Source organism: Sturnira hondurensis, unplaced genomic scaffold, assembly GCF_014824575.4.
Source record: "Sturnira hondurensis isolate 20B ecotype Veracruz unplaced genomic scaffold, ASM1482457v3 Scaffold0019006, whole genome shotgun sequence".
Classification (NCBI taxonomy): Eukaryota; Metazoa; Chordata; class Mammalia; order Chiroptera; family Phyllostomidae; genus Sturnira; species Sturnira hondurensis.
The window spans coordinates 13,187,435-13,214,623 of NW_028091637.1; the positions used below are offsets into that span (position 1 = coordinate 13,187,435).

General features: G+C 52.8%; 1 protein-coding gene across 2 annotated transcripts in view; it reads left to right on the forward strand.

Annotated features, from left to right (window-relative positions):
• Positions 1–11,231: 11,231 nt before the first annotated feature.
• Positions 11,232–27,189, forward strand: part of ITGA9 (integrin subunit alpha 9) — a 309,655-nt gene continuing 293,697 nt past the window's right edge. For both annotated transcript variants that reach the window (XM_037070767.1, XM_037070768.1), the window contains exon 1: positions 11,232–11,700. In XM_037070767.1, the coding sequence (XP_036926662.1) occupies positions 11,516–11,700 (185 nt within the window). In that variant the 5' untranslated portion in view covers positions 11,232–11,515. The remainder of the gene's footprint in view (positions 11,701–27,189) is intronic.

Genomic DNA, 27,189 nt, shown 5'->3' on the forward strand with positions numbered 1-27,189 from the left:
TCTATTTTCTACCTACCGTCTATGCTATTTTCTGTGCCTTTTCCCCCCTTCTCCTCCTCCCACTCCCCTGTTGCTAACCCTCCATGTGTTCTTCATTTCTATGGTTCCACTCCTGATCTAGCTGTCCTCTTGGTTTGCTTTTGTTTTAGGTGTGGTTGTTAATAACTGTGTGTTTGCTGTCCTTTCACTGTTCATATTTTTCATCTTCTTTTTCTTATATAAGTCCCTTTAGCATTTCATATAATAAGGGCTTGGTGATGATGAACTCCTTGAACTTGACCTTATCTGAGAAGCACTTTATCTGTCCTTCCATTCTAAATGAAAGCTTTGCTGGATAAAGCAATCTTGGCTGTAGGTCTTTGGATTTCATGACTTGGAATACTTCTTTCCAGCCCCTTCTTGCCTGTAAGGTCTCTTTTGAGGAATCTGCTGACAATCTGATGGGTACTCCTTTCTAGGTGACTGTCCCCTTCTCTCTTGCTGCTTCTAGGATTCTCTCCTTCATTTTAGTCTTGGCTAATATAATTATGATGTGCCTTGGTGTGTTCCTTCTTGGGTCCAACTTCTTTGGGAGTCTCTGAGCTTCCTGGATTTCCTGGAAGTCTATTTCCTTTGCCAGACTGGGGAAGTTCTCCTCTATTATTTGTTCAAATGAGTGTTCCACTCGTGGCTGTTTCTTTACCCCTTCTGGTACCCCTATAATCTGGATGTTGGAACGTTTAAAGATGTCCTGGAGGTTCCTAAGCCTCTCCTCATTTTTTTGAATTCTTGTTTCTTCATTCTTTTCTGGTTGGATGTTTCGTTCTTCCTTCTGGTCCACTCCATTGATTTGAGTCCCAGTTTCCTTTCCATCACTATTGGTTTCCTGGACATCTCCCTTCATTTCAATTAGTTTAGCCTTCATATGTTCCTCTAATTTGTGACTATAATCAACCAGTTCTGTGAGCATCCTGATAAACAGTGTCTTGAATTGTGCTTCTGAGAGGCCGGCAATTTCTTGGTTGCTTAGAGTTATCAGCTCTGGGATTTTGAGTTCTTCTTGCCCCATCGTTTGGGCTATTCGTGCCCGTTACGTAGCAGGATAGGAGCCCTAGGTGTTCACTAGAGCAGGGCAACTAAGTTGCTGGGTTGTGACGCTATATGTGGGGGTGGGGTCAACGAGGAGCAATGGCGTCCCATCTGCCGTCTCCTGCCGCGGCCCTCACAGGTGCGGCAGCTGCCACCATCACCGGGCCCACGCGTTTCATCCCACTGCATGCAAGTGTGCCACTGCCGTCAGCCCTTGCCCCCTGGGGCCAGCGTGGTCCATCTCACTGTGCGCAAATGTGCGACCGAGGTCATTCTGCCCCGCACCCTGACTGGGTCCGGGCCACTTGCGCGCCTAGGTTGGGGGATCTGTCCTGCCCGACCCTGATCTGCTGCTGGCTCCGCCCCTCTTACCCGCCGGGTTGAACAGTTCTTTGTTGTCGGACTTCCGTATAATTCAATTTTCTGTTCTTTGGCTGTGTCTTTGTTCTCCAAACCTTTGTTGTATTCAAACTTGGTTGTGGGAGAAGGCACAGTGTTTCCACCTATCCCTCCATCTTGGCGGAAGTCCCCCTGTTGGTTTTAATTTGTTTCCCAAAGGGGCACCTGGAGCACCTGGTGTGGCAAGGCCGTGAACTGTTAAGCCAGAGAAAGCTCTGAGAGGGCCTACTTAAAAATGAAGCCACCTTAAGGGTAGTGTTATGAATTTTCTTACTTTTTTAATCCCAAATAAAAGTAGCTACTTTAAGAAGAGCAGAATAAACAGCACAATCATAATGGTATTCAGTCGCTAACATTTATCAGTTGCTTCCCATGTGCCAGTACTCTGTATCTCATTTAATTCTCTCGACCACCCCCTGGCCATGAGTTTCTCGTTACAAATAAGGAAACTGAGGCTTGGGGAGCTTAAATAGCTCCTCAAGGTCACATACCTGAACTCAATTTATTGTCCCCACAAATTCATATGTTGAAGTCCTATCTCCAGTGTGGCTGTATTTTAAAAATTAAAAAAAAAATATGTTCATTGATTTTAGAGGGCAAGGGAGGGAGAGAGACAGACACACTGATCCCATTCATGTCCCAGCTGGGAATCGAACCCACAATCTAAGCCTGAGCCCTGACTGGGAATCAAACCCATGACCTTTTCATGTATGGGACGATGCTTCCACCACCTGAGTGACCGCGGCCGTGGCTGTGCGGCTGTATTTTTAATAAGGAAGTTATTATGGTTCAGTGAGGTCACAGAGTGGGGCTCCGATCTGCCATAATGTGTCCTTATAAGAAGAGCCCCCCGCCAGCCGGCAGCCTCTCCATGCGGGCACACGAGGAAGAGGCCACCTGTGTGCACAGCGAGGAGGTGGCTGTCTGCTGGTAGACAGCAAGGACACCAACCCTGCTGGCACCTTAATCTTGGACTTCTCACCTCCAGAACCGTGAGGAAGTTCATGTCTGCTGTGTAAGCCTGGCTGCGGTGTGGTCATGGCTGCCAGAGCAAGCTAAGCCAGTGGACAGCCTGACACGGGGATTATAAGCACCAGACCCCTCATCCGTCACCCATTTAGACGTGTCTGCACTTCAGCAAGTGGCGTACTGGTTTCAGTATTTAAATTGAGGTGAGCAGGGGTTTTAAAACGTGGTATCGTGATCTACAGGTCTATTCTAACATCATGGTTATTACTTCAAGCCATTTCACTAAATTTGGATCTTGGGGGGAAAAACGTTTTTTGAGCATGAAAGCAGGTTGGAAATGTTGCACCCAGTAATAGTAGTTGGACTTACAGTTTATGAAATACTTAAGTGGGAAAGTATTTGCTTAAATCTCTGCCTGCTATTATAGTTGAAGGTTTGGTGATAGTATTTGCCCTTCGCCTGAACTTTCTGGGTTTCGTAACCCATGTGGAAATGTAGTTTGTCTTCCATACAAAATAAAGTCCGGGGACTTTGGAAGAACTGACACCCAGAAGTGCCTTTAGCCGAGCATCTCACATTCAGAGAAGGGTTGTCTGGTGTGTGGACGCTCTTGGCCCTTCTTCTTCTCTTCCTCCTTTGAAAATACTGTGAGCTGCTGTCTGGCTATGGACCACTTTCTTCCACATATTGGCTGGTCTCCTCCTTACCTCTGCTGGCAAAGCCCCTTCGCAGGGAGTGGGTCTCGTCCCCGCCCCAGAAGACAGGGCTGTGGGCCTGGGGGACTTGCCAAGAGATGGATAATGTGGGCTGCCTTTGGCTCCACTTTCTTCCCCTATTGCAGGAAGGTCCAGTTTCTGTTTCATTTGGGGGTGGGGTGGGGGGAGATTGTGCAGACAGCTTTGTGTGTGCACTGTTTTTTTTTTAAATCTTCACCTGACGATACATTTATTAATTTTAGGGAGAGAGGAGTGGGGGAGAGAAGAAAAGAGAGGGGTGGGGGAGAGAGAGGGTGAAGGGGAAAGAGAGAGAGAGATTGATCAGTTGTCTCCTGCATGCACCCCAGTGGGGATCAAACATTCAACCTAGGTATGCACCGTGACTGGGAACCGAACCTGCCACCTTTTGATGCGTGGGATGACATTCCAACCCAGGGCTGTGTGCACTGTTCTTGATCCACATCCCAGTTCTAACTGGCTTTCATTCTGATGAGTACTTTGGCCTTAATGGATGTAGCATCTTCCACATTCCCTGATGGCTTTCTGTAAATAATTCAGAATGTTCGAAAGGATGGATAGATAGATAGATGGATGGATGGATGGATGGATGGATGGATCTACTGAGAAGAAGATAATCTCAGTCATAACTGTTACTAACATTTGCAGTAAACTTCCTCCTTTGATGTGCATGGATACACTTAGATGCATGAACATGTGCGTATTTCGAATCATACCGGGCATGTCGTTAAGGAACCGGAGTTTTTCACCTTCCTATACTGTGGGTATCTTTCCTTGTTGGTACATGGGGTTGTATACCATCCTTTTTACCAGGCTGTGTGATTGTGCAGTTAAGAACCAAATTGTTGGGTTCTTCAGGGCTGACTCCAAGAGGATCTAATTGTTAACATGAGATGCCTTATGCTTCAAGATCTGGCGAGGATATGCTGGCTTTGTGGGGGGGACTGGAACCACAAGGAGGTCATGAGCAGAGGGAGTGCAGTGTCTATGAAGGTAGTCTGTCTTCTTCTCTCACTGCTCCTTGGGGAGGGCTGAGCGATTTTTCCCCCTTGAATCTATGGAAGGGACTCTCATAGTTAGTCACCAGTTTTCTAAGTGACTGTAAGAAGGGAACACCTTGTTCCTTGGTTGTGCTAAGCAACCAGCTCAGAGGTGAAGGCAGCGGTAGGGAAAGAACAGGAACGAACTGGAAAAGGGGTATGGCAATTGCAGAAGGGCGGGCGACAGTCGTCCCTCCGAGGTTCCATTCCCCGAGAATCACAGGTATCTCTACCACACTGCTGGACCTGGATTGGGGCGGCAGAGGCTGGATGGAATGGGGAGGGGGTGCTCATGGGAGACCATTGTTTTGTAGGTGGAGGGGGTGCTCATTGGAGAAACGTGGAGTGAGGCCACCAGGGACAACAGAGGGGTGTGGCTGCGTCTTACAAGGAATTAGCGGTGCCTGTGGGCCTGCTGGGGTGGAGTCCTGCAGCAGCAGTGTCTCTCGGGGCCCCTGTCCGTCTGTCTAGGCTGCAGTGAGTCTGCAGACAAGCCGCATGGGTGGTGACGGCCGGCTGAAAAGGGGGAAGCAAAACCCAATCACCCCAGCTTGCTCTCTTTACCCCAACACTGGGGTGGGCACAGGGAAGGGGATGTGTGTGAGGGAGCAGTTGCCGCCAGCACACCCCCCNGTCCCCCCCCCCCCCCCCCCCCCCCCCCCCCCGCCTCAGGTCCTTACTTAGAGGCCCTGCTCTGGGAATAAGGGGAAAGCTCTGAAACAAAGGAGTCTGAAGTTGCAGGTGAACAAGGCAAAGTCTTACCGACCATGAGACTACTGAAGACTTACAGAACTGCATTGGGATAGTGATGGAAAGAGGCTGTAGGAGAAGTACAGCCATCTCAGTGTGTGCGCACACTGTCCCCTTTCTGCGATGGCTGTGCGGGTCCATGCTCCATGGCTGCCCACGCGGAACAAGCCAACATCTTTCCTACAGGCATCTAGTCCTCAAGTGATCTCCAGTTGTTACTACTACAAAACTGCCACGAATGTTGTTATGCAAATGTTTAAAAATCTCATAGCCCATGATTTTTTTACAACAAATTCCTCGGAGGTGACTGGCATGGAGGACAGGGCTTTGAATAGAACTGGATTTTTCGCACTTAGAGATCAGGGTGTTCGTGCAGAGAAGAGGTGTGGAGGGGAAGAGGAAGTGATTTAGGTGTTACGGTCTAGTTCTAGTTGACGATCAACCAGCACGGTACAGTTCAAGCATCCTCAGAACCGGAAGTGAATGAGAAATAAAACACTACTAAGTTTACACAGAAGTGAAATGCAATTTTCCAGCGATGCCATTATAAAGAGGCATTTCTATGTTCACTAATAGGCATGATATATGATGCACAATATATTTTGGTAAAATAATTTACTTATATAGAAGTTTTCTGAATTCAATCAACCGGACAAACTGTTAACTTACTAAGAAAGTAAGAATATATTGACTGAAGTAGATTAAGAAAGAGGTCTCAGGATGGCAAATTGGTGCAGCCGCTACAGAAGACCATATGGAAGTTGCTCAAAAAAATTAAAAAACAGAACTTTCATATGACCCAGCAATTCCACTTGTGGATGTTTATCCAAAGAAACCCAAATCACCAGTTGGGAAAATACACACACCACCATGTTCATCACAACATTATATACAATCGCCGAGATATGGAAACGGCCTGAGGGCCCATCCACAGACGATTGGATGAAGAAGAGGGGGGGGGGGGGCGTGTGCTTAATGGAATGTTGCTTGGCCACAAAAAGAATGAAATCTCACCCTTTGCAACAGCATGGATGGACCCAGAGGGTATCATGCTGAGTGAAATAAGTCAGGCAGAGACAAATACCATAGAATTTCAATTATATGCGGAATCCAAAGAGCAAAATAAACGAATACACAAAATAGAAGCATCTAGAGATAACAGAACAGACTGGTGGCTGCCAGATGGGAGGGGAGTTGGGGGCTGGGTGAACAAGTGAAGGGATGAAGAAATATAAACCATCAGTTACAAAGCAGCCACAGGTAAAGTCCTGCGCAGCTGAAGGCTGAAGTAACCTCGAGGGGGGCACTAGACCTATGGGGGGGCACTCTGTAAGTTACATAAATATCTAACCACTATGTCGTACACTTGAAACTAATATAATATTGAATGTCAACTGTAAGTGAAAACAACTCTAAAAAGAGCCCTCAGAAGCAGGCATTCTCATACACGCTATGGGGTCTACAAATGGACTCGACTTCTTCGCAGGGCGATTTAGGGATGGCCCTAACAATTAAAATGTTAAACATTCTCCTTAACTAAGGAATTCCAATTTCAGGAATTTATTTTATAGAAATACTTACCCATGGTGACAAGATACAGGCGCCAGCGTGGAGTGTTCCCAGCAGCATTATTTCTAACAGTCCACAGTGTCTCCCAACCAGGAGTGGGGGCGGTGGGGTTGTTCAATCAGCTCTCGTCCGTCCGTGTGATGGAAACTCACACAGCCATTAGAAACATGAGTTGTGTCAACATGGAGCATTTCTCACTCACAGCTAAGCTTTACAGTATGTGGGGTATGCTAACGTGTGTATAAAGAAGCCCTCTACTTGAATGCACGCAAAATGTTTCTAGAAGCATGCTGGGAAACAGCTGTGGTGGTTGTCTCAGGGAATAGCGGAGAAAAGGAGGGGAGGGGAGACTTCTTTTTCATGGCCTGAAAAAGCTGAAACTAGGGAATAAGTCAAATACATGTGAGAAAGGAAACAAAAAAAAAAACAGATAAAAGGCTTTACTGTCAAGCTCTTGGTTCACCTGTGAATGTCCTGCTGTAGCCGATCCCAGGCAATGAGGAGCGAGGATGCTCAGAAAGCCCTTTCATTCCAACGGCTCTTGACCAGATGTCAAGGGCTATTCTTACATCAGACTGCCCGTCCAAGGCCCCTCACTGACCCTGGCTCTTCTTTAAGGGATTTCGACAACGTCAAACCTCCTAGAAGAATGAAGCGTGCCCAACGTGATTGGGTTGTTCGGGGACTTAAAAATCAGTGAGGATTTCTTTCTGGCAATGTGGTAAAATAAATGACCAGCTATCTGGGCATCTTTCCTGGTCCAAAACGCCTAAAATGGCTGAATAAAATATCAAAATGAATAATGGATTTTTAAGCTGGCGAAAAAGAAAGTAAATGCTCAGAGGCCAGGAAAAAGAAAAAGAAAAGCTCTCATCCAGGAGAAAAAGCGAGTGCTGACGTCAGCATTCACCTCGGGCATGTCTGGATTCAGGTGGCTGTCCACCGTGCATGCAACACCAGGCAGAGCCTGGGACTCAGGCCAGACTGCAGAGGTCGAATGAAGCTGAACCTCTTTAGTGGGTGAAGTAGGATAACACCTGCCCCCCCACGAGAGACATTGGAAGGAGTCTTTCTTGTCTTGGCCTCCTGGGCTGTTAGTGGAATTTTTTTAAAAAAAGGAAAACCCATCCCCTGAGAACACTGAACCGTAAATCTGTGCTGTACTACATGTGAGCAGAAAAAACTGGAGCCAGAAATTGAGGTGAAGGTGGTGGTGAGGCAGCAGCGCCCCAGGCAATTGGCAGCTGTAAACACAAATCATTTGTCGAGAAACATATTCTAAACAAAGATCAATTTCCAAGAAACATGAACTCACAGCCAAAGATTACATAACACACAGGGAACAAGCCACTGTTGAGAGACAGTGAGCAGAGGCCACAGACTACAGGAGTAAACGTACAGACTGTGGACATTAGAGTTACCGGAGACTGAACATAAAATAAACAAGTGTAATTTACTTGAAGACAGCAAGGAAGATGTTGGAAATACGAGTAAGGAGTAAGACTCTATGAAAACAGACCAGGCAGTTTTTTAAAAAGAAGAACCACCTAGAATTTGTTAGATGAAAAAATGTAAATAACAAAAACTACAAATTCAAAGATGGCGTATCGCGAGAGAGACTACACACAACTGAAGAGAGAATTAGAGAACTGGAAAATAAAACTGAAGAAATTTCCCAGTGTATAGTCTAAAGAATGGATGAGAAATAGTTAATATTTACAAACTATTTCCTATGTACCACGCACCATGTTGTGCTATATATATGTATGCTTTATCTTATTTAATCGTTATAGAAAATGTATGAGCATGTTATTATTAATATCTCTATTTTGCATAACTTCTCTGTGCCTTATTCTTCTCATGTAGAAAGTGGGGATGGGTGCTGGCCAGTGTGGCTCAGTGGATTGAGCACCAGCCTGTGAACCGGAGGGTCGTTGGTTTGATTCCCAGTCAGGGCACATGCCTGGGTTGTGGGCCAGGTCCCCAGTGGGGGGCATGTGAGAGGCAACCACACATTGATGTTTCTCTTCCTCTTTCTCTCTCCCTTCCCCTGTGTCAAAAAATAAACCTCTAAAATCTTTTTCTAAAAAAAGAGAGTGAGGATGGGAGTGGGAGGGGAGATTCACGATTCTTAAATGGAAAAAATTCTAAAAACCTTACCCAGGCTGATACACTCCTACAGTGTTGTGTTAATGTCTCGTTGGTCTGGTAACAAATTGCCACAAAACTAGTGGCTGAACGTGACTCAGATTTATTGTCTTATAGTTTTGGTGGTCAGGAGTGTAAAATGGGTCAGTGAGGCGGAGTTCCTCGCTGAGCCTCTGCGTTCTTTCTGGAGCATCCTTCCCCTTGCCGACTCTGCCAGGCCGTAGGGCTACCTCCTGCCCTGCTGGGTGGTCACGTGGCTCTGCCCATGCCGCTGCTGGCGCCTCTTCTTTGGCTCCGACTCTCTTTTGTCTCTTGTAAGGACACTTGCGATTACATTGGATTCACCTGGGTATTTCAGGGTCATCTCCCCAATCTCCAGATCCTGAACTTACATCTGCGAAGTCCCACCCTCTTTTAAAAAACAGATTTGATTTATTTCTAGAGAGAGGGGAAGGGAGGGAGAAAGGGAGGGAGAGAAATATCGATGTGTGGTTGCCTCTCTCATGCCCTCTACTGGAGGCTTGGCCTGCAACCCAGGCATGTGCCCTGACTGGGAATTGAACCACTGACTACTTTGGTCTGCAGGCCAGCACTGAATCCACTGAGCCACACCAGCTGGGGCTAGCGTTTTAACTGGAAGAACTGTGTATTATTTTCTGTTATAATCTGAGAAATGAAAGATGATATCCTAAACATAAAGATTACTGAGCCAAGCAGCTTGTATTAAGAACCTTAGAAATGTACCTAGTTTTGACCTGGTGGGTAAGCAGTTAGGAAATAACGCAGTTAGGAAATAACGAGAGGCAGACAAAAACTTATGAATTTATATTAAAAAAAGTTGGTTGAGGAAGGAAAAAAGTAGACCAATGAATCTTAAAGACTTTTTCAGGGCTTATGAAAAAGCAACACTGTTTCTGTGGGACATTTACTCACTTAGTATTCTATTCCTCTGTGCAGTGGCATGGGGAGGGAGTGAGGGCAAAACTGTTATTTCTTTCGCATCATTATGCCAAGGATGCTCGCAAACCATCATCTGCCCCTGGGGAAGGAAGTCAGGTTTGCTGAACGGAAACTGAGGGCGTTTCTACACGAGGCGAACGTCGGGTGAGCTGATGTGGCATATTGTTCAATCTGCAACCACCGGGTTAACATAAAACCTGGTTCAGATTGGTTCTGGAAGTGAGAGAATAAAGGGAGAAAGAGCAGTGGGTTGTCATTTCAGTTAGAAAACTGGACGAGAGGTTCATTTTTTTTTTCTTTCAAAAGCACACACGCTGGGGAAGCGGCTCCGCATCCTGGACCGCCAGGTTGGAGTTACTGCGTGCCCCCAGCTGGTCATTCTGGAGACACACACTTCAGGTCGAGTCTCCGTCCGTAGGAAAGCTTATTCTGGCACCTGGGAAGCGGGGCTCACGCTCGATGTCTGATGACACGAATGACTCACCAATGTTGAGAATTTACAGTTAGAAAATGCTGTCCCAAGAAGTCCATCAATAGGTTTATTCGTTTGTTGGCGTCACTGTTTCCTGGACTTCCCAAGACCTGGGAATTCAGTCCTTTTCGTGGGATGCCAAATTCCAAGCTTTCCCTGACACACACCGTGTGGCCCTCGCGGCACGAGGCACAGCTCGGAATCTCCGGGAGGACAGCGCCTCCCGGGTCCCGCTGCGCAGTGAAGTCTATTGTACTTGCCTGACAGACAGATTCCTGGGCCTCTCTCTCCCTTACAGACTCTGACCCAGAGGGGAGCTCGTACATCTATATTTTTCAGTGATTGCTTGAGGATCTGATCTACAGCCGGGTTTGGGAGCTTCTGTTTGGTGAAATCAAAGACTAGGGCTAGGATTTTCACCTGATGTCACTTCTAGGCTTTCGTTTATGGAGATTGAAATGTGTGTTTTAGATCAGTGGGTCCTAACCCTTTCCCAACAACCTTACCTTTTAAGAACTTGTTGAAATCTAACACCCGCACCCACTTCGGGGCGGTGTGTGGGGGGGCAACCCGCAGGGTTCCTGATTCAGTAGGTCTGGAGCGGGACTTACCGATCTGCGTTTCTAGCAAGTTCTCAGGTGAAACTGCTGCTGGCGTGGCGCCACAGTTCGGGATCAGCGGTGTAGGAGACAGGTGAGGATAACAACCAGCGTGGGGGCTACTCTGCTCGCCCCCGCGTGGCTACTGCTGTTATCACCAACAGCTGTCATTTATGGAGTGCTTGCTTCTTACAGGTTATCTCACAGCTGGGGAAAGATGCAGCAGATGGGTAAAGCTCAGTCCTTTCCCTGGCTCCCTTTGGCCCTGGTGTGAGAGTGAGAGGGAAGGGGAGACCCCAACAGAGATCCAGGAGGGCGTGCAGTGCGCGCAGCTGCGGAGGGGATTAAGGTCGCCTCCCGACCAGAGAGAGCGCCCTAGGCGCGGTGGGGAGGTAGGGCAGCCAGAGGCGCCTGGCAGAGGCCCAGGCCATCTTTGGCCCGGAGGTGCGCGGCGGGCTCGCGGCCCGCAGGGGGCGCTGCCGCGCCGTCCCGCTGCCCCGGCCGCCCACCTCGCGGGCGCGCCTCTCCACAGTCCAGAGCCGCCCGGCCCCGGACCCGCTCGCTGCAAGCGCTCAGACTTCTCGGCCGGCCGGCCGGAGGACACCGCCCGCTCTGGGCCGCCCCTGTGCTCGCCTCCCGCGCCCGCTGGGCCCTTTGTCCCCGGCCGGGCACCGCAGCACGCTTGCGTCCGAGCGCACAGCTTCCACCCCCGGGAGCCACCGGGCCGTCGGTGGACCCTGCCGCCCCGCCGCCGGCGCGCTCAGCGCCCTGCTCGCGGGGCACAGGGAGGGCGGTGGCCGGCTGGGGATGGGCGGCCAGGCGACGCGGAGGGGCGCCGGGGGGCTCCGCGCGCTGCTCCTGGCGCTGGTGGCCGCGGGGACCCCCGTGGGCGCCTACAACCTGGACCCGCAGCGCCCCGTGCAGTTCCAGGGTCCCGCCGGTTCCTTCTTCGGCTACGCGGTGCTGGAGCATTTCCACGACAACACTCGCTGGTGAGTGTCCTCGCTGCTCCCCGACCCCTGCCCGGCCGCAGCGCCGGCCTCAGTCCCCCGGCCGGCCGCCGCCTTTCCGGCCTTTTCCATGCCGCCGTCCCGAGGGGGCGATTTAAATGTCTCCGCTGCGCGCAGCGCGGTCGCGGAGGAAAGGCGGGGAAGGAGGGAGGGAGGGCGCGCGTCCCGGGTCCCCCAGACGTCCCGGGTGGCGCCCGGAGGTGGAGGAGGCCGGGCCGGGCACTTCCTAGGGGTCCCAGCCTGGAGCGTGCGGGGAGAGAGGCCCTCGGCCTCCCGGCCAGACTCAGCTTAACTCTCTCGGGCGCACAGTAACTTGGCTCCTCGGCCTGCCACTGGCCCGGCTTGCATCCCGAACGCCGCAGGGACAGGGGGACAGGGCACTAGAGATCCAGATTCCAGTTTCGGAGAACTCCTAGTGACACCCCACCCACCTCCCCCTGGCTTCAAGCCTGTCCCCGCGCCACTGCACAAGGGAAGCAGAGTGACCCCGGGGTGTGCAGCTTTGGTGGGAGGTTGCGGGCCATGTAGGCGTCCACAGAGTCCTGAGTGTCTGGTACTCCACGGACGTATACGAGCCCAGAGGCCCCCTTTCTCCTTTACAAGGTCCGTTGCAGAAGTGAGCTGAGAGGGTCTGGGATGCAGGGAAGGAGGATGGTCCAGGAGCCCAAGTGACAAGGACAGGGGGCTGGTGTGTGATTTCTCTCATAGCCTGGGTTTCATCTCATACCGGTCATCTGGCCTGGACACTAGCACTAGAAGCCTTAGAGGGGTGTGGTCTTTAGAGGTCAGCAGTCCGGTTGCCCCCCGTGAGGGCCCCAACGGGTGGGGAACTCTCCCCCATTAAACACCGTCACCTCAGGGAGGCAGAGCTTGAGTGTGCAGCCCCAGAGGATGCGCGGAGGAGAGGTTGGTCCCTCCTTGGCCCTTTTCCCTGCACAAGGGGGAACAAAACAGCCACTCAGTCACCTCTTCATCAAAAAGTTAGGCCCATGGGTAGTTCCCTTATTCAAGGTCGTGGCCCAGTGGGGGCCTCGGGGGACGATTTGTTGTGTGGTCACCGGTGTGAGCATCCTTCAGGGTTGCAGGCTAGGAGGGCAAGGTCAGTGGTGTCTGTGCTCTCAGCGTGTAGTTCTGCCAGACAGCCACCGCTCCGGATTTGGACAGAGGCTGGTGGGAAAGAGTGGCTTTGCAGATCGAGTGCTCACGAATTCCTGGAAAAGTGGGGACTCCATGACCAGCCAGCCCTGTAACCCTCATGCTGTTTACAGAGCTGCCTCCAGGGAACCTCGTGTAGCTCCTGTCTGGTTTCCCATCTCCCTCCCCACCATCTACCCCAGGTGCTAAGTTTAAAGCCAGGCGGTCTTTCCTTGCACTTGCCAATAATCCCCTTTATAAAGTGAAGCAGGCTAAATGCCTCCTCCACCACTCAGAGTCCACACCAGGGGCTTGGGAGGTGGTAGGGGACACAGCCTGGGCAGAAGCAGTTGGAGAGCACACCGCAGGGTACTGTGCTGGACTCCTGGACTGTGTGATCTTTGCCGGAGGCATGTGGAGAGAGCTGTCAAAAGTAGAAGGGTTTCTCTGTGTAGGGGGCTCAGGTGGTGTTGCAGGCAGTGGCCCTGGGGCATTGGGTGGGACCCGCAGCTGTGCAGGCTTGTGCCCTCCGAGCTCTTTAAGCTCTTTACATGGCTCAGTTAAGACACTCACCTGGATTTGGAGAGGCCACAGTGTAAGCTCCCTCCAGTTGGGAGGGAGATCTGCGAGAGCTGACCTCTGATATGGGGACAGAGTGGAGCCTGCCTCGTTTTAAAAAGGGGATGATGAATATACATTTGACAAGTGAAGAAAAGGACAGCCTGGCTCTCAGATCAGCACGGGGTAAATGGCAGAGAGGAGGTGGAACTGGGTGGCGATGCTGGTGCGCGGCCCTGGTGCCTGTGGAGATGTGGGACAGATATTTCGGGGGTCGGTACGAACCCGTGCACAGCCAGGCTGCTGGCTGCCAAGGTGCCCCGTCTGCTTCTGACATGGAGCGTGCCGCTCTTTGTACCGGAGTGCTTGTCCCGAACCTCCGTGGAAACCTTTTGAAAGCAATGTTTCCCTCTCCTCCCCACCCTGCCCTGCCTTAATTTTATCTTAGTTTGGCTCATCTTCTTGATTTCTGTCCTCTTGTTCCAAGTATTTCCCTCCTTATCCCTCTTCCTCTCCTCTTCCTTCCCCCCCCATAGTCTTCATCTCACGCCTTGAACGTTATTCTCTGTGGATCTCGCTGCCCACCAACGTGGGCTGTGGCCTTGGAAGCGAGAAATCTCCAGCATCTCCTCTGTTCACCTTGCAAACCGAAGCTTGGCGGCACCCTTAATTATTTCCTCCAAATAAATTCCTGGGCTCAGAATTGCTGGGTCAGAGAGGAAGGGAGGCTTTGAGTCGTTCTCTGTGCATTTCCAAAGTGCCAGAGAAGTGAGAGGGTGCTCTCTAGAGAGATGAATTAACTCCCGTGGTCCCTGGAGATTTGGAGAGATGCCCCAAAGGGCCGCCCCAGAGCAACAGATAAGCCTTACAGCCTGCAGAAGGGGACTTAAAACGATCACAAATAGTCAGAATGGGTGAGAGAGGTAGGTGATAGACATAAAAAGGAAAAATAAAGAGGGCAAAAATGTTAATTAAGCCTTGTATTCGGTGCCTGCCTTCTTGAGAGGAAATGGCTCCATAGCTTCTTAATTCAGTATTAGTGGTTGAATGAATGCTTCGTGCTAATTCAACACCATTTTGCAGGTGAAGTGACTTGCTGTGTGCAGCGTGAGGGAGGGAGGGGACCGTGCTGGAGGGGCAGGGGCCAGGCTCCAGCACGAGGGTCAGCACGGCCGTGCAGTCGTAGAGGTGAGAGCTTGCGGTTGGTGAGGGGTCCTAGGCGCACATCGAAAGGCATGTGTGTGTGCGTTCTGCCGGAACCAGCCCTACTTTTTCAATCCCGTACCTGTGAATTCCTATCAGGTCTTTGAAACTTGTTACTGATCAGGAGGGCCTAAACCTCTGTAAGAGAAGGGGTGTGACCTGGCTTTTTCTGAGCCCCGGGCACCGAGCCAGCTTCTGTGCTCAGAGTGCGTTGAGAGCAGAGCCCCAGGCTCCCCGTTTTCTCCACGTGGTTGGCTTGAGTGGCCCCTGGGCCACCACCACACTCTAGGCAGTGGGGGTGCCCCATGACCAGGTGGGCAGTGTTACAGACGTCCGCTGTAGCAGTTTGGATGCAGCCATGCCGGTGACCCCGTTTCCTCCTTTGCAGCGCCTCCCAGAGAGCATCTGTCTGCACAGGGACAGCTTCCTCTCCTATACCCTGTCCACCCGCAGCCCCCCATCTTCTTGCAGTCTTTGAAGAACAGCAGTCAGTGCTGGGGAACCTGGACAAAGCCGATTTCAGTCCCCTCCCCCCAACTAGACATGGACAGGTTCCGCAGCTGCGGGGCAGACAGCTCTGACACGCTGCGATACAAATGCCTCCTGGCTGGTGTCCAGCCCCCAGAGGGGTTTCTTTGACACCCCTCTGCTCTTCTCTGCCCCAGACGCCCTGGAGTTGGTTGGGTGCCCTGGTTTCTGTGCTGGCGACCTCCTTCCTGCCAGTTTGCTGGGACACACACAGCGAGAGGGCTGCGCTCAGGCACAGGGCAAGTGCTTGGAGATGGAAGAGGTACCGCTGGCTGCTTTGTTAGGGTTGTCAGGGCCCGGTTCAGTGTGCGGCAGGAGGCAGTTCGGATCCAAGGAGGGCACAGCACCTCCCTGTGCATTCAGGTCGCTCATGCAAAGGACAAGCTGGACATCCCGCTGTCCTGCCAATGCGTTGCCCGTGGCCAGGTGTATTACTGTTTAAAGTCAAATCAATCATGACCAAAGAAAATGAAGAATTCAGTGCTTCATTCATACTAGCCACGTTTCGGGGGCTCAGTAGCCCACACGTGGCTCGTGGCTACTGTTTTGGATCGCACATAGAACAGAATCATCACCACAGAAAGTTCTACTGGGTAGCGCTGGTTCAGAGCAGTGACTTCAGTCTTGAAGGGCTAGGCAAAGATCAGAAGAAAGTATAAGAAAAAGAAAGAAAATCAAATCTTTGGTGGGTTTGAGTATTAAAACTGAAACAAAGGTGCTTGAATCTGACTAAAAGCTAAGAGTGGCCAGCCAAAGTGGCTGAATTCTTTTTCCATTCCTCAATGTCGGAATGCCTGCTCTGTGTGAAGGGGCAGGGGCCCAGAAATGAAGAATCCACTCCCAGGCTGCCAGGCGAGAAGACAGTGGGACTCTAGTCTGGTGTCTCAGGCGAAATGTAGGATGTGGGCTCTGATGGGGAGGGGCTTGTCCTCGGGCAGGCACAGGCTGTTGGGGGCGGAGGAGAGTCCCCCAAACTTTCCGGATGGGGACCCCAGGGCCATGGGCCTTGCTGCCCCCATTCTAGTGAGGAGGTACCTAGAACTGGTGTGGCAGATGCCTTCCCGTAACCACCACGGGGGTGGGGTGGGGGGGGGAATTCCTTGCGGGGCTCTTCTGTCCCAAGCAGGCTCCCAGGCGTGGGTGTAGCTCCGCCTCCCCATCTGGACTTTCTGGAAGTAGCCTTTTCAGATCCTGTTCCTGGTTCTCACTGGCCCCGCGGAGCCTGCTCAGGAAGGGGGTGACACGTCTGGCCCCAGTTCTAAGGGGACCCAGGAAGCATCTCTTGGGGTTTACGCAGGAGTTTCCCCCCAAAGCCCGAAACTGGCCAGGGTGCTGTTTCCTGAGCTGGTGCTGAAGTCTGTCTGGGCAGAGGCGGCTGTGTGGCCCAGGGGAGAACCTTCCAGGGCAAGAAGACAGACTGTTTTCAGCCAGTCACTAACAGCCCTGAGTGTGAGGGTGTGAAGGGCCTGGCTCCAGCCAGCTCTGATTCCCCGGTGACTGCTGCTGGTCAGAAAGAGTCTCCTTCCGATGACTCTTCTTGTGATGTGTCCAGGGAAAATGTTTTCATGTTCATTAAAAGCAGCCATGGTGTCCTCAAAAATCACTTGCTTCCAAGGGAGTTGCAACCTTTAAGCAATCAAAATTAACGATGCCATCAGACGGTCTTTGCTGGGCATCTGTTTACAAGAGGTTAAATGTTTTCATGGGCATTAAGTCTTTAATCGACTCTTTGGGACAACCTGGTGAGTGGTTCCAGTTTGCCTGTCAGGGAACCGAGGCTTACGGGGGTATGGGTGGTGGCCAGGGCCCACCCAGCCTCAGTGCTCAGCACACGGTTGTGGGGGGCTCATGCAGATGCTAGTGTGGAGATAGGTGTGCAAGAGCAATATTGGTGAGGGGAGGGGGGGTGAGGTCTGTGAGCAGGGAGAGCCTCAGACTTCCGTGCAGATCTGATTGACGTCTCAGCCAACTCAACAGGGACTCCCTCCCCCACGCCCCCTCCCCCTCCCCTTGATCACAGTCGGGCATTGGCTGCGGGTGCCTGGGAATAGCGGCCCCAGCTTGACTGCTGTGGCCGCCCTGAGGGGCTGCAGCTGGAGACCGAAGGCCGACTGCCCCTGGCAGTGGGTCGCCATGAGGGGGCACACCTCCATGGCCGCCCCGGAGCCCGTCACAGGTGCGTGGCTGCGTTTGTGACTGGGGGCCACTCTGCCTTTGCTCATCCCACTGCGTCAGCACGGGGAGCACTGGGCCGCTGGGCCCTTAGAATCTGCCCTGGAGCCAGGGCCGACTCCAGAACAGTCTCACTGTCGTCGGATCTCAGGGAGGTCGCAGGTGAGGGACGGAGGAGGAAGAGTGCTCCTCCTTAACCTGGAGCAGTTAGCTGGATGAGCTCTTGACTAGACCGCATCCCAGGTACCCTGGGACCAGCCTTAACCCGAGTGGATGTGGCAACGCACCAAAGCAGAATAAAGTGTTTTTATCATGACCTTCCTTTTTGCCAGAGGGAGCCTGAGAAAGCAAAAGTGAATCCAAGTTTGGGGAAAAGAAATCTGGTCTTTGAAGCCACAGGTTCACTGGATCCCCGATTTCTGTATTTTGGGGGAACAGAAAGGATGTCTGTCGTGAGTGTACAGTCACAGCAGTAGCAACACTGGCAAAGCAGTGCACTTACGGGGTGCCCGGCATACCCCGAGGACTGCTCTGCTGCATGCTTTGTGCGTACAGCTCACTTAATGTTCCCTGGGGTTGTTTCAGTGGGCCGTCATTGTAGCCCCATTCACAGAGGGGAAAACTGAGGCCCAAGTAACATGGCAAGGGAGTAGTGGAGCTGGCGCCTGTGATGTGGTCCCCCAAGAAGTTAGTCTGAGTTTGGGGCTACAGGGCACCCAAGCTTCTGTCTTGTGAGGTTCTGACCTGCTGGCCCTGCTGGATACATTTTTGACATTACAGGGGTGGTTGCCTCCTTGCGACACTTTGGGGGTGCTCTTCCTGGCCCACTGGCTTGGGTGCGGGTCCTGGGGTCCTGCTTTCCAGAGTCACTTGATCACTGAGTAAACAGGGATCTGGTGATTCTGCCAGGGACGCGTGTAGGGCCTGCTCTCACACCAGGTCTGTCTGCTATTCAGACGTCCATGTCCTAGGAAAGATGGGAGATTCTGGAACATTCCGTGTACCCAGCCTACCCTCTCCGGGCTGCTTTTGTTACCATCCCTCCAGCGGCTCTGCTGAGTCTTCCTGGCTCCCATGGCTAATTTAAGAAGCTCAGTTGGGAGAGTGGAGAGGGAAGGTAGCTGTGGTGGCCAGTCTTTTGGATTCATTCACCCTGCATTTGTAACATTACTAGAGACACTCAGGCGAAGTCAGATTTTCTGCACCAGTGGCCAGCAATATATGGGAGCGAGGATGACCCCTGACGTCTGAACATGAAAGAGCATGGAACTGGCCTCGTCTCTCTCAGCCCAGGCGGCCTCTCCCACCCTGCCTTGCCCGTCTGGCGGTAACACGCTGCCATGCACACACCCCAGAGCAGAGTCGGCAGCGTGCAGGACACGCCAGAAGGTGGGGCGGCAGAGGTGCCTGGCACTGCTGCTCCCCCAGGAGGGTCCTAGACAGTGGATGTTCCAGAGTTGGGGGTGGGGCTTGATCCCCAGCAAACAACCAAACCTGCGGTCTCTGTGCCATCAGGGGGGCGCCGCCACAAGGGTGGGCTCCAGCATCAGCCCTGACGGCGCTCCTATGCAGGAGCTGGGTGTCTCTGCAAGTTCCTCCGGCTGTTTGAGTCTCGTTTCTTCCTCTACAAAATAATTGTAATGAGAAAGCTCCCTCGCTCTGCCTGGGTGGTTCAGTGGGCAGAGCATTGCCCGGCAAAGTGAAAGGTCACCAGTTTGATTCCCCGTCAGGGCACGTGCCTGGGTTGCGGGTTTGGTCCTCGGTGGGTGAGTATGGGAGGAAACTGATTGATGTTTCTCTCTCCCATTGATGTTATTCTCTCTCTCTCCCCCTGCATTCCCCTCTCTCTAAAACTAAAATCTTAAAGAAAAAAAATCCTCCCTCATCACCCTGTTGGGGAGTTAAATGGAGTGATGTCTGAGAAGCCTGGATCACAGCCTGTAGCACGCGGCAAACCCTTGGTAAATGCTAGCAGTGACTTGTGTTGTTGCTCTGCTCCGACTTTCAGACCTATGGCTTTCTTCATCCTGACTTAGAGGCTAAGAGTGTGCTTTTAGTTCCTTCGTTGATTCAGTTACTCGTTTATCACCGCCTGAGTGTCAATACTCAATACAGAAATGAATGAGATGGTCCCACGTAATACACACTCTTCATTACATGTGGTCTCCGAACTTCTGGTCAGGGTCTACATTCGTGTGCATTTTGGTGTGTCAGTTACGGCCTGCCTGCTTCCGGAAAGGACCTGAGGCGGCTGCTTTAATCGGAGACCCGTGGGACTGTAAATCCTAGCCTTCTGTGTGCCTTTCCCTTCTCTCAGGGATGTTGGGGCCACTCTCTTATGGGGAGCCCTGGCTCCCACCCCAGGCTCCAGATAAGCCTATGAGGCAGGTCTACAGTTCCAAGGTGGGGTGATGGTGAGCATTTTTGCAAAAAAAAAAAAAAAAAGGAAAAATGGTAAATATTAAATTACTGATGTGCTTTTCTTGGAGAAGACAATGATCAGAAACTAACAGGAAGACCTCAAGACTTTTGCTCAGCAATCCCAGAGGTCTGCAGCCTGCTCTAGCTCTTGGATTTTTACTGCGGACGTGGTGTTCTCAGGTGGGGAAGGACAATATCAGTCCTTTTGCCATCTTTCCTTCTCCAACTGCCTCCCCTTGGGCATCTCCCAGGCCCCCAGCCCCTGGCTGGGGCTGAAGCCCAGTTCTGAGCCCCCTTACTTTCTAACGGGGCAGCCACTGTAAGGGGGTGGGGGGCGCTTGTGCCTCTGTTCTTTCCCGGTTGGACATGGCATACCCCTTGTTTCACTTGTGGAGTCAGCTTTTTCTGGGATGGATCACACCCCTTTCCTTCCCTTTATCCACTCCAGCCTAGGGTTCCCAGAATAAAAATAATTATTGCCAGCCTTTGATGAGTCCTTCCAACATGCCAGAGGTGATAGGCTCACAGTCACCCGGACTCGGCTACAGAAGGAGGCACAGATGCCAAGCCCAGGGTTACCCAGCCAGAATTGTAGATCGAAGGTGACTTTGACCTAATGCTCCTCTGGCTGTTCTCAGGGTCAGCCATGCTGCTGTCCCCTCACCCATCCCATCAGGTCCCTGTCCAAGGTATCCGGTTCCTAAGGGGGAAGAGAACATGCCCTGATGTGGCTTCTGGAAGAAGTGCCCGGGCTCTACTTCCTTCTGCTCTTGGCCTTGGCACATGAAATATTCTACTCCATTCTCAGAAGTCCAGCCCTCCTGGGTGCAGGGCCCCTTCCCCAAACACTTTGCCATTTCCTTTTGTGCCTCTCCGTGCCCCTGGAGGGGGACCCTGCAGTTGTCAGTGGCTTTGTTTTAGAGATGGAGCGCCTGGGGACTTGGCCCGGGTCACACAGCTGGAGAGGAGCTGGCAGACTCCTCGGGGCTGTTTCTACTACCCCGCCCTGCCTTTCTCATATCAGGGCCCTTGGGCCTTGCAGTCCTGGTTGGCAGCGAGACTCCTTTGTGGGACAGAAAGGCCATCAGGGAGTTGGGGGAGCAGTAGCCACAGTGCTGAGCCCTCTGAGCTCTGCAGAGTCTGACGGTTGGGTTGGACCCGGGAGCACGGAGGTACCGCAGTCCAGTTCTCTTCGGGGGCGGCATGCTCCAGCTCGATGATACGTCTGTTTTCTGCCACTGAAGCTCTGCAGCAGAACAAACCACCCTAACACTGAGTGGCTTAAACCAATCACTATTTATTAGATCGTGATTCCGTGGTTAGCGGTTTAGACTGGGTTCAGCTGGGTGGTTCTTATGTGTTCAGCTGGGCTTTCTCTGCATGTACCGCTGGCTGGCTGGTCGGTCGGTCTAGGATGCCTGCAGCTGGCCCGGCTCATGGCGCTCCCTGTGTGTTTTCCTCCGCCAGCAGCCGGGGCTTGTGCACGCGGTGGCTGGGCAGGGTGCCAGGGCAGCAGTCAGAGGGCGCTTGGTCTCTCGAAGCCTAGGCTGTTCCTTCTGTGGCATTCTGTTGGCCAGTGCAAGTGACAGGGCCAGTCCACATTCAAGAGGAGGGGACACAGACCCCATGTCTTGACAGAAGGAGCCGTGACGTCACGCTGGAAAGGTCCTGGACACAGGAAGGGTGGAGAATGGTGGCTGCCTTTGCAGTCTACCAGTGGTGGAAGCGCTGCAGCCATTCTTGGGCTTCTGCGATCTCAGCTGACGGTCTGAATGCATTTCTGCCCTGCGTGCCAGCCAAGGGGCTGAGGTTCTAAGGATCTGTGAGCTCCTGGGGAGCTGCCAAGTAGCGGAGCTGGCACGAGTCGGGTNTGCTTGGTCTCTCGAAGCCTAGGCTGTTCCTTCTGTGGCATTCTGTTGGCCAGTGCAAGTGACAGGGCCAGTCCACATTCAAGAGGAGGGGACACAGACCCCACGTCTTGACAGAAGGAGCCGTGACGTCACACTGGAAAGGTCCTGGACACAGGAAGGGTGGAGAATGGCGGCTGCCTTTGCAGTCTACCAGTGGTGGAAGCGCTGCAGCCATTCTTGGGCTTCTGCGATCTCAGCCGACGGTCTGAATGCATTTCTGCCCTGCGTGCCAGCCAAGGGGCTGAGGTTCTAAGGATCTGTGAGCTCCTGGGGAGCTGCCAAGTAGCGGAGCTGGCACGAGTCGGGTGCCAGCGTGTTTGGCCCACTGCCCGGCCGTCTAACACTTCTTTGAGTACCCACTTTGTACCTAGTGCTGTGCTGGGTGCTTTATAAACTTTGTCCTGCTTAAACCTTACAAGAACCCTTATGAGGTACATTTTTCTTCTGTTTTACAGCGGAAGAACATGGAGCCTCAGAGTGGTTAAGAAACTTGTCTGAAGTCACACAGTGTATTGGTGGTAGAGGCAGGATTTGAATCCTCTGTTACCCCTGTGCTTTTTACACTTCACCACCTTGAATAACTTGCTCTTGAACCTTAGAATTCAGGCGGCACCCCTAGTTTGAAACACTTGCTTTAATACCTGGAGCCCCAGTTTCCCAACAGGTAAAGAGAATCGCCCCTGTGGTTTTTCAGGCCCCGCACCTCCACTTAGCAAGCATTGCCCTACGGCGTCTCCTGCCTCTGGAAGTGAACGGTTTGGCTTGGTCAGAGGTGGCTCTCCTTTGCTCAAGTCTTGGCTATTTTTGGTCGGTTTAGGGCCATGAAGCAATTCCTGGGGTTTCTGTGCGGTGTGGTGAACACACAGTGATTGAATTCCACTCCCGTAACTGCCACGTGGGTCCCTGGGGAAGCTTTGGCTTCGGGATCAAATGCATGGAAGCGAACCTAATGGGTTTAAGGTTTTGAATCCCCAGTTGCTGTCCTGTATCTGGTTGTGGTTTCGCCCGCGGAAATAGAGCAGTGGCATCTGTGGGGAGGGAGGGAGCCTCTGAGACGCTGACCACTCCGAGCCGTCTCCAGAGGGCGGCTGTAGCCCAGCCCCTCTCTGTCACCTGCTCCCCGGGGGACTGACCTGCAGTTTGCCCTCAGGATGTGAGGGGTGGGTTCCGAGCAGGACAGGCGGCTGGGCTGAGCCTCTGTAGCCAGCTGGACCACACGCAGGCTGGCCATGGAAGTGGCTGTGTTGGAGAAAAAGGAGGGCATCTCAGCTGCTGCAGTAGGAGGGAGTCAGTGGAGGGGACTGGAAAGGCCCTTGGACACTGACCCCCAGGGCTCAAATCCAGCTCTACCACTTATCAGCCGAGTAACCTGCCATCTCTGAGGAAACCACACACCAGAGGCTGCCTGACTGTGAGCAAGAAATCGGACGACCCGTGAGCATAACTGGCACCAACAGACGCATTGATGGGCCCATGTATTTAATTAGGTGTGTGAACCCCTCATTACGGGGGGTGAATCTCTGGGCAACACCACACGAGCAGTGCGCTTCAGAAAAGCAAGAAAGTGACGGAAGTTCAGACTGATGGGGAGGGGCCGGCCACCTTTCTGTTGCAAAGCCCAGTCTGTCCTTTGGCACGAAGGGGCTGCCACATCCAAGTTCTAACCTGGGAGCGACCCGCGGAGCCTCACCTGGGCTTTTTGAGGCAGGCCACACGTGCGAGCAGCTGGCACCACTGGGGGCACTTGATACCTGGTGGTTCCCCTTTCCTCCTCCTGCTGGCGTGGGACGGGCAGCATCGGGGAGTGGGCACTGTGGGCGATTGCCGGGGTGTGTGCTGCATCTCGGCATCTCACCAGGCTTTGTGGGCGCAGGCACGTCCCAGGACCTTCTCTGGCCACCTGCTTCTCCATCTGTAAAATGGGGAGAGCGGCAGTGCGCCCCACAGGGCTGCTGTGAAGATGCTGTACGATTCCGCCCTGAGGAGCCTGGCCCAACACTCGCGCACCCCAAGTGCCCGGTCTGTGCTGGCTGCCATCGTAATTAGACATCAGGAATTCCGAGTTAACGAGAAGACTCTAACATGTCTTTGAAGTTTGAGTGTGTCCCTAACTGGGGACGTCATGGGAGGAAAGCCTCGCTTCTCAAGGGTCATCTGTTCATCCCAGCTCCAAATGAACGTGGTTATTTGTCATCTGTGTGGTTGGTAACGTAGCATTTCTTAGACTGTAAATCACCTAGAGAGCTTGTTAAGATGCATGTACTGCCTTAGTGGCCTGGGGATGCGGCCTGAGATTCTGCATTCCGTCAGGCTCCCAGGTGTTCTCCACGCTGCTGGTCTGAGGACCACACTTGCAGTAGTGAGCAGAAGTCAGCATTAGCCTGATGACTTACTGTGGGGGGGTCTGGTGGGGGTGGGGGACACACAGGCTCTTTTATATGGTAATTGCACAGAGAAAAGAAGTATCGTATTGTCTTGTCCGGAGGACCAGGGAAGAGTGTGGGGGATGTTGGATGTGTCTGGGATGTCTCTTCATGACTTAGAATAATGAGAAAAAGCAGATGGTATCTTTTCAGTGGCTTGTCTCGGACCCTGGGCCATTGTGCTCTCTCTATCTCTTGGGACCAGCCTGGCGAATAGCCAGCTGAACTAACTTCAGAAAAGACAAGCTCATCGGCTGGCCTGCAGCCGCAGACTTGCTGGCTGGCGGCCTAGGTAAAGATCAGCGCCAGGCAGCGGCGGAAGAAGCCACAGTGTTCTGTAAACACGGAGATACAAGCTCATCCTCCGCCGTGCCACCCCTGCGAGCTGTGCGCACAGGCGCCCGTGCATATGGCCCTGCCGCCCCCTCTGCCCTGATCTCTTGCTTCATTTTCCTTTACACAGGCTTTGGGAAAAGCTTCCTTATCTGCCCAGCTGATGAGACATTGTTAGAGCCACTGAGTATCCTGGGCTTGGAAGGTGAAAAGAACTCAGCTGGCCCTTTCTCCACATTAGAGCTCCGTGCAGATCTTGTCCCGCTCAGTCTCCGCTCAGGGCTGAGAGAAGCAGAGCCTGAGATCCAGCGTCTCCAGGGTCCCTTCTTGCTCGGGTGTCCTGTGACTCTGGTCTGTAAACGTGGAGCACAAACACCGTCTGAAATGTCCAGGCTGGCAGCGCCGTTTCAGGAGGTGCGATGGAGGGACGCACAGCCAGCTGCTGTGTGAGATTAACTGCCCTCTGTTAACTTTTGTCGTGCCTACAAAATGAACTGCCAGTGAGTGGCATTTAGTCACTGTGCTGATGCAAATTTGGAGTTGGTAGGAGTGTTCGGGCCCAGGCTCGTCCCACCTGGGTGTTTGAGTGGAGGTGGCGTTATCGGCTGCCCGGGTCTGACAGGCCGACACGTGGGAAGACGAGGGTGTTTCAGCTGGTTGACTCTGTCCAATTGCTAATTCTTCTCACCTGTGAAAACAGCAGGCCTTAGGGAGAGCAGCCCTTGGCTTGCCCTAGTGGCTCTAAAGCTCAGCCCCAGAAGCAAGGGTGGGGGGTGGGGGAATTGATCCCTAAACGTGGCTGTCTTCTCACTGGAGTTTCACGAGGTGTGTCATGTTGCATTTGAGTTAGAGCAGCAAAGGGCCGGCCAGACGGCCCTTGTGTGGGAAACAGAGGCAGCGTGGTCTGTTGGGGAAAGTGCTTGGGGTGATTTCTAAAGACTGTGGGTTCCAGCTGGCTTCGGCTTGGAGGCTGCAGAGCCATCTCCCTAAGGTGTTACTGAGGAACTGAGGGGCAGCTTGGGTGCCCTCACTGTTGGGGGCCCAGCTCCTCCAAATCCCAGCAGGGTGTGACCTCATTCTGTGCAGAATCAAATGCAGAATCTGCAAGACTGATCCCCAGGGAAACTCCAGGAAGGAGTGGGTCTCCCCGGCTCCTTGTGTCCTCAGGGATCCTTCACCTTCTGGGTGTTGAGGGACTGGGGCCATGGCAATTAAGGTGGGACCCACATGCCTTCCCGTGAACCTGGTAACGCGCGTCTGAGTCTTAGTAGCAGAGGTGTCCTTTGTGACATCCACCAGCTTCTTTGGAAGGCCCGTCTGAGGGTCTCTGACTTCTGTTACTCCTCCGGAGTGTTGGGGGAGCAGCGGCATTCCGAGGCCAGGGTAGGGGTGAAGGGTGGGTGTCCAGCATCTCAAGGCAAAGGTGGCTTTCAGGACAACCTGAGGGGAGCCTGGGTCCACTTTCCACATCCCCAGGGGGCCTGTCTGGGGTCATTCTGACCTCTATTGGATACCTTTCCCACAGATACCTAGTGGATAATACTTCGTTTCCCCAGGCAAGTGGGGATGAGCCATTTCATAAGGTGCCTAATACCTTTCGAGGGGAATTGCACCCCCTTTCCGGGCCGTGAGAGGTTCAGAGCAGCTTAGAATTTTCTACGTGTTGAACATCGTCAGTGTGGGTTTTGTTTAAAGTCTCATCACGCGAGTTCTTTTCCAAGGGGCTCGCCGCAGCTCAGACACAAACCGTGCCCGGCTGGTGCTGTTTAGTATTCTTTGCTGGAGCTCTTCACTGGACTGCTTTCCGGAAACAGTGCCTGACGCCGTAGGTCAGAGTCGTTTTTGTAACATCTGGAGCGGAAGTCTCTGCTGGTGCCCCCGTGCTCCGTGCCCAAATGCGTCTTTTCTTTCTTCTTGGCCTGACTCGTCTGTTCCTCCAGTCGGGAAGTGCCCTGCTGGGGGNTGTGCAGAATCAAATGCAGAATCTGCAAGACTGATCCCCAGGGAAACTCCAGGAAGGAGTGGGTCTCCCCGGCTCCTTGTGTCCTCAGGGATCCTTCACCTTCTGGGTGTTGAGGGACTGGGGCCATGGCAATTAAGGTGGGACCCACATGCCTTCCCGTGAACCTGGTAACGCGCGTCTGAGTCTTAGTAGCAGAGGTGTCCTTTGTGACATCCACCAGCTTCTTTGGAAGGCCCGTCTGAGGGTCTCTGACTTCTGTTACTCCTCCGGAGTGTTGGGGGAGCAGCGGCATTCCGAGGCCAGGGTAGGGGTGAAGGGTGGGTGTCCAGCATCTCAAGGCAAAGGTGGCTTTCAGGACAACCTGAGGGGAGCCTGGGTCCACTTTCCACATCCCCAGGGGGCCTGTCTGGGGTCATTCTGACCTCTATTGGGTACCTTTCCCACAGATACCTAGTGGATAATACTTCGTTTCCCCAGGCAAGTGGGGATGAGCCATTTCATAAGGTGCCTAATACCTTTCGAGGGGAATGGCACCCCCTTTCCGGGCCATGAGAGGTTCAGAGCAGCTTAGAATTTTCTACGCGTTGAACATCGTCAGTGTGGGTTTTGTTTAAAGTCTCATCATGCGAGTTCTTTTCCAAGGGGCTCGCCGCAGCTCAGACACAAACCGTGCCCGGCTGGTGCTGTTTAGTATTCTTTGCTGGAGCTCTTCACTGGACTGCTTTCCGGAAACAGTGCCTGACGCCGTAGGTCAGAGTCGTTTTTGTAACATCTGGAGCGGAAGTCTCTGCTGGTCCCCCCGTGCTCCGTGCCCAAATGCGTCTTT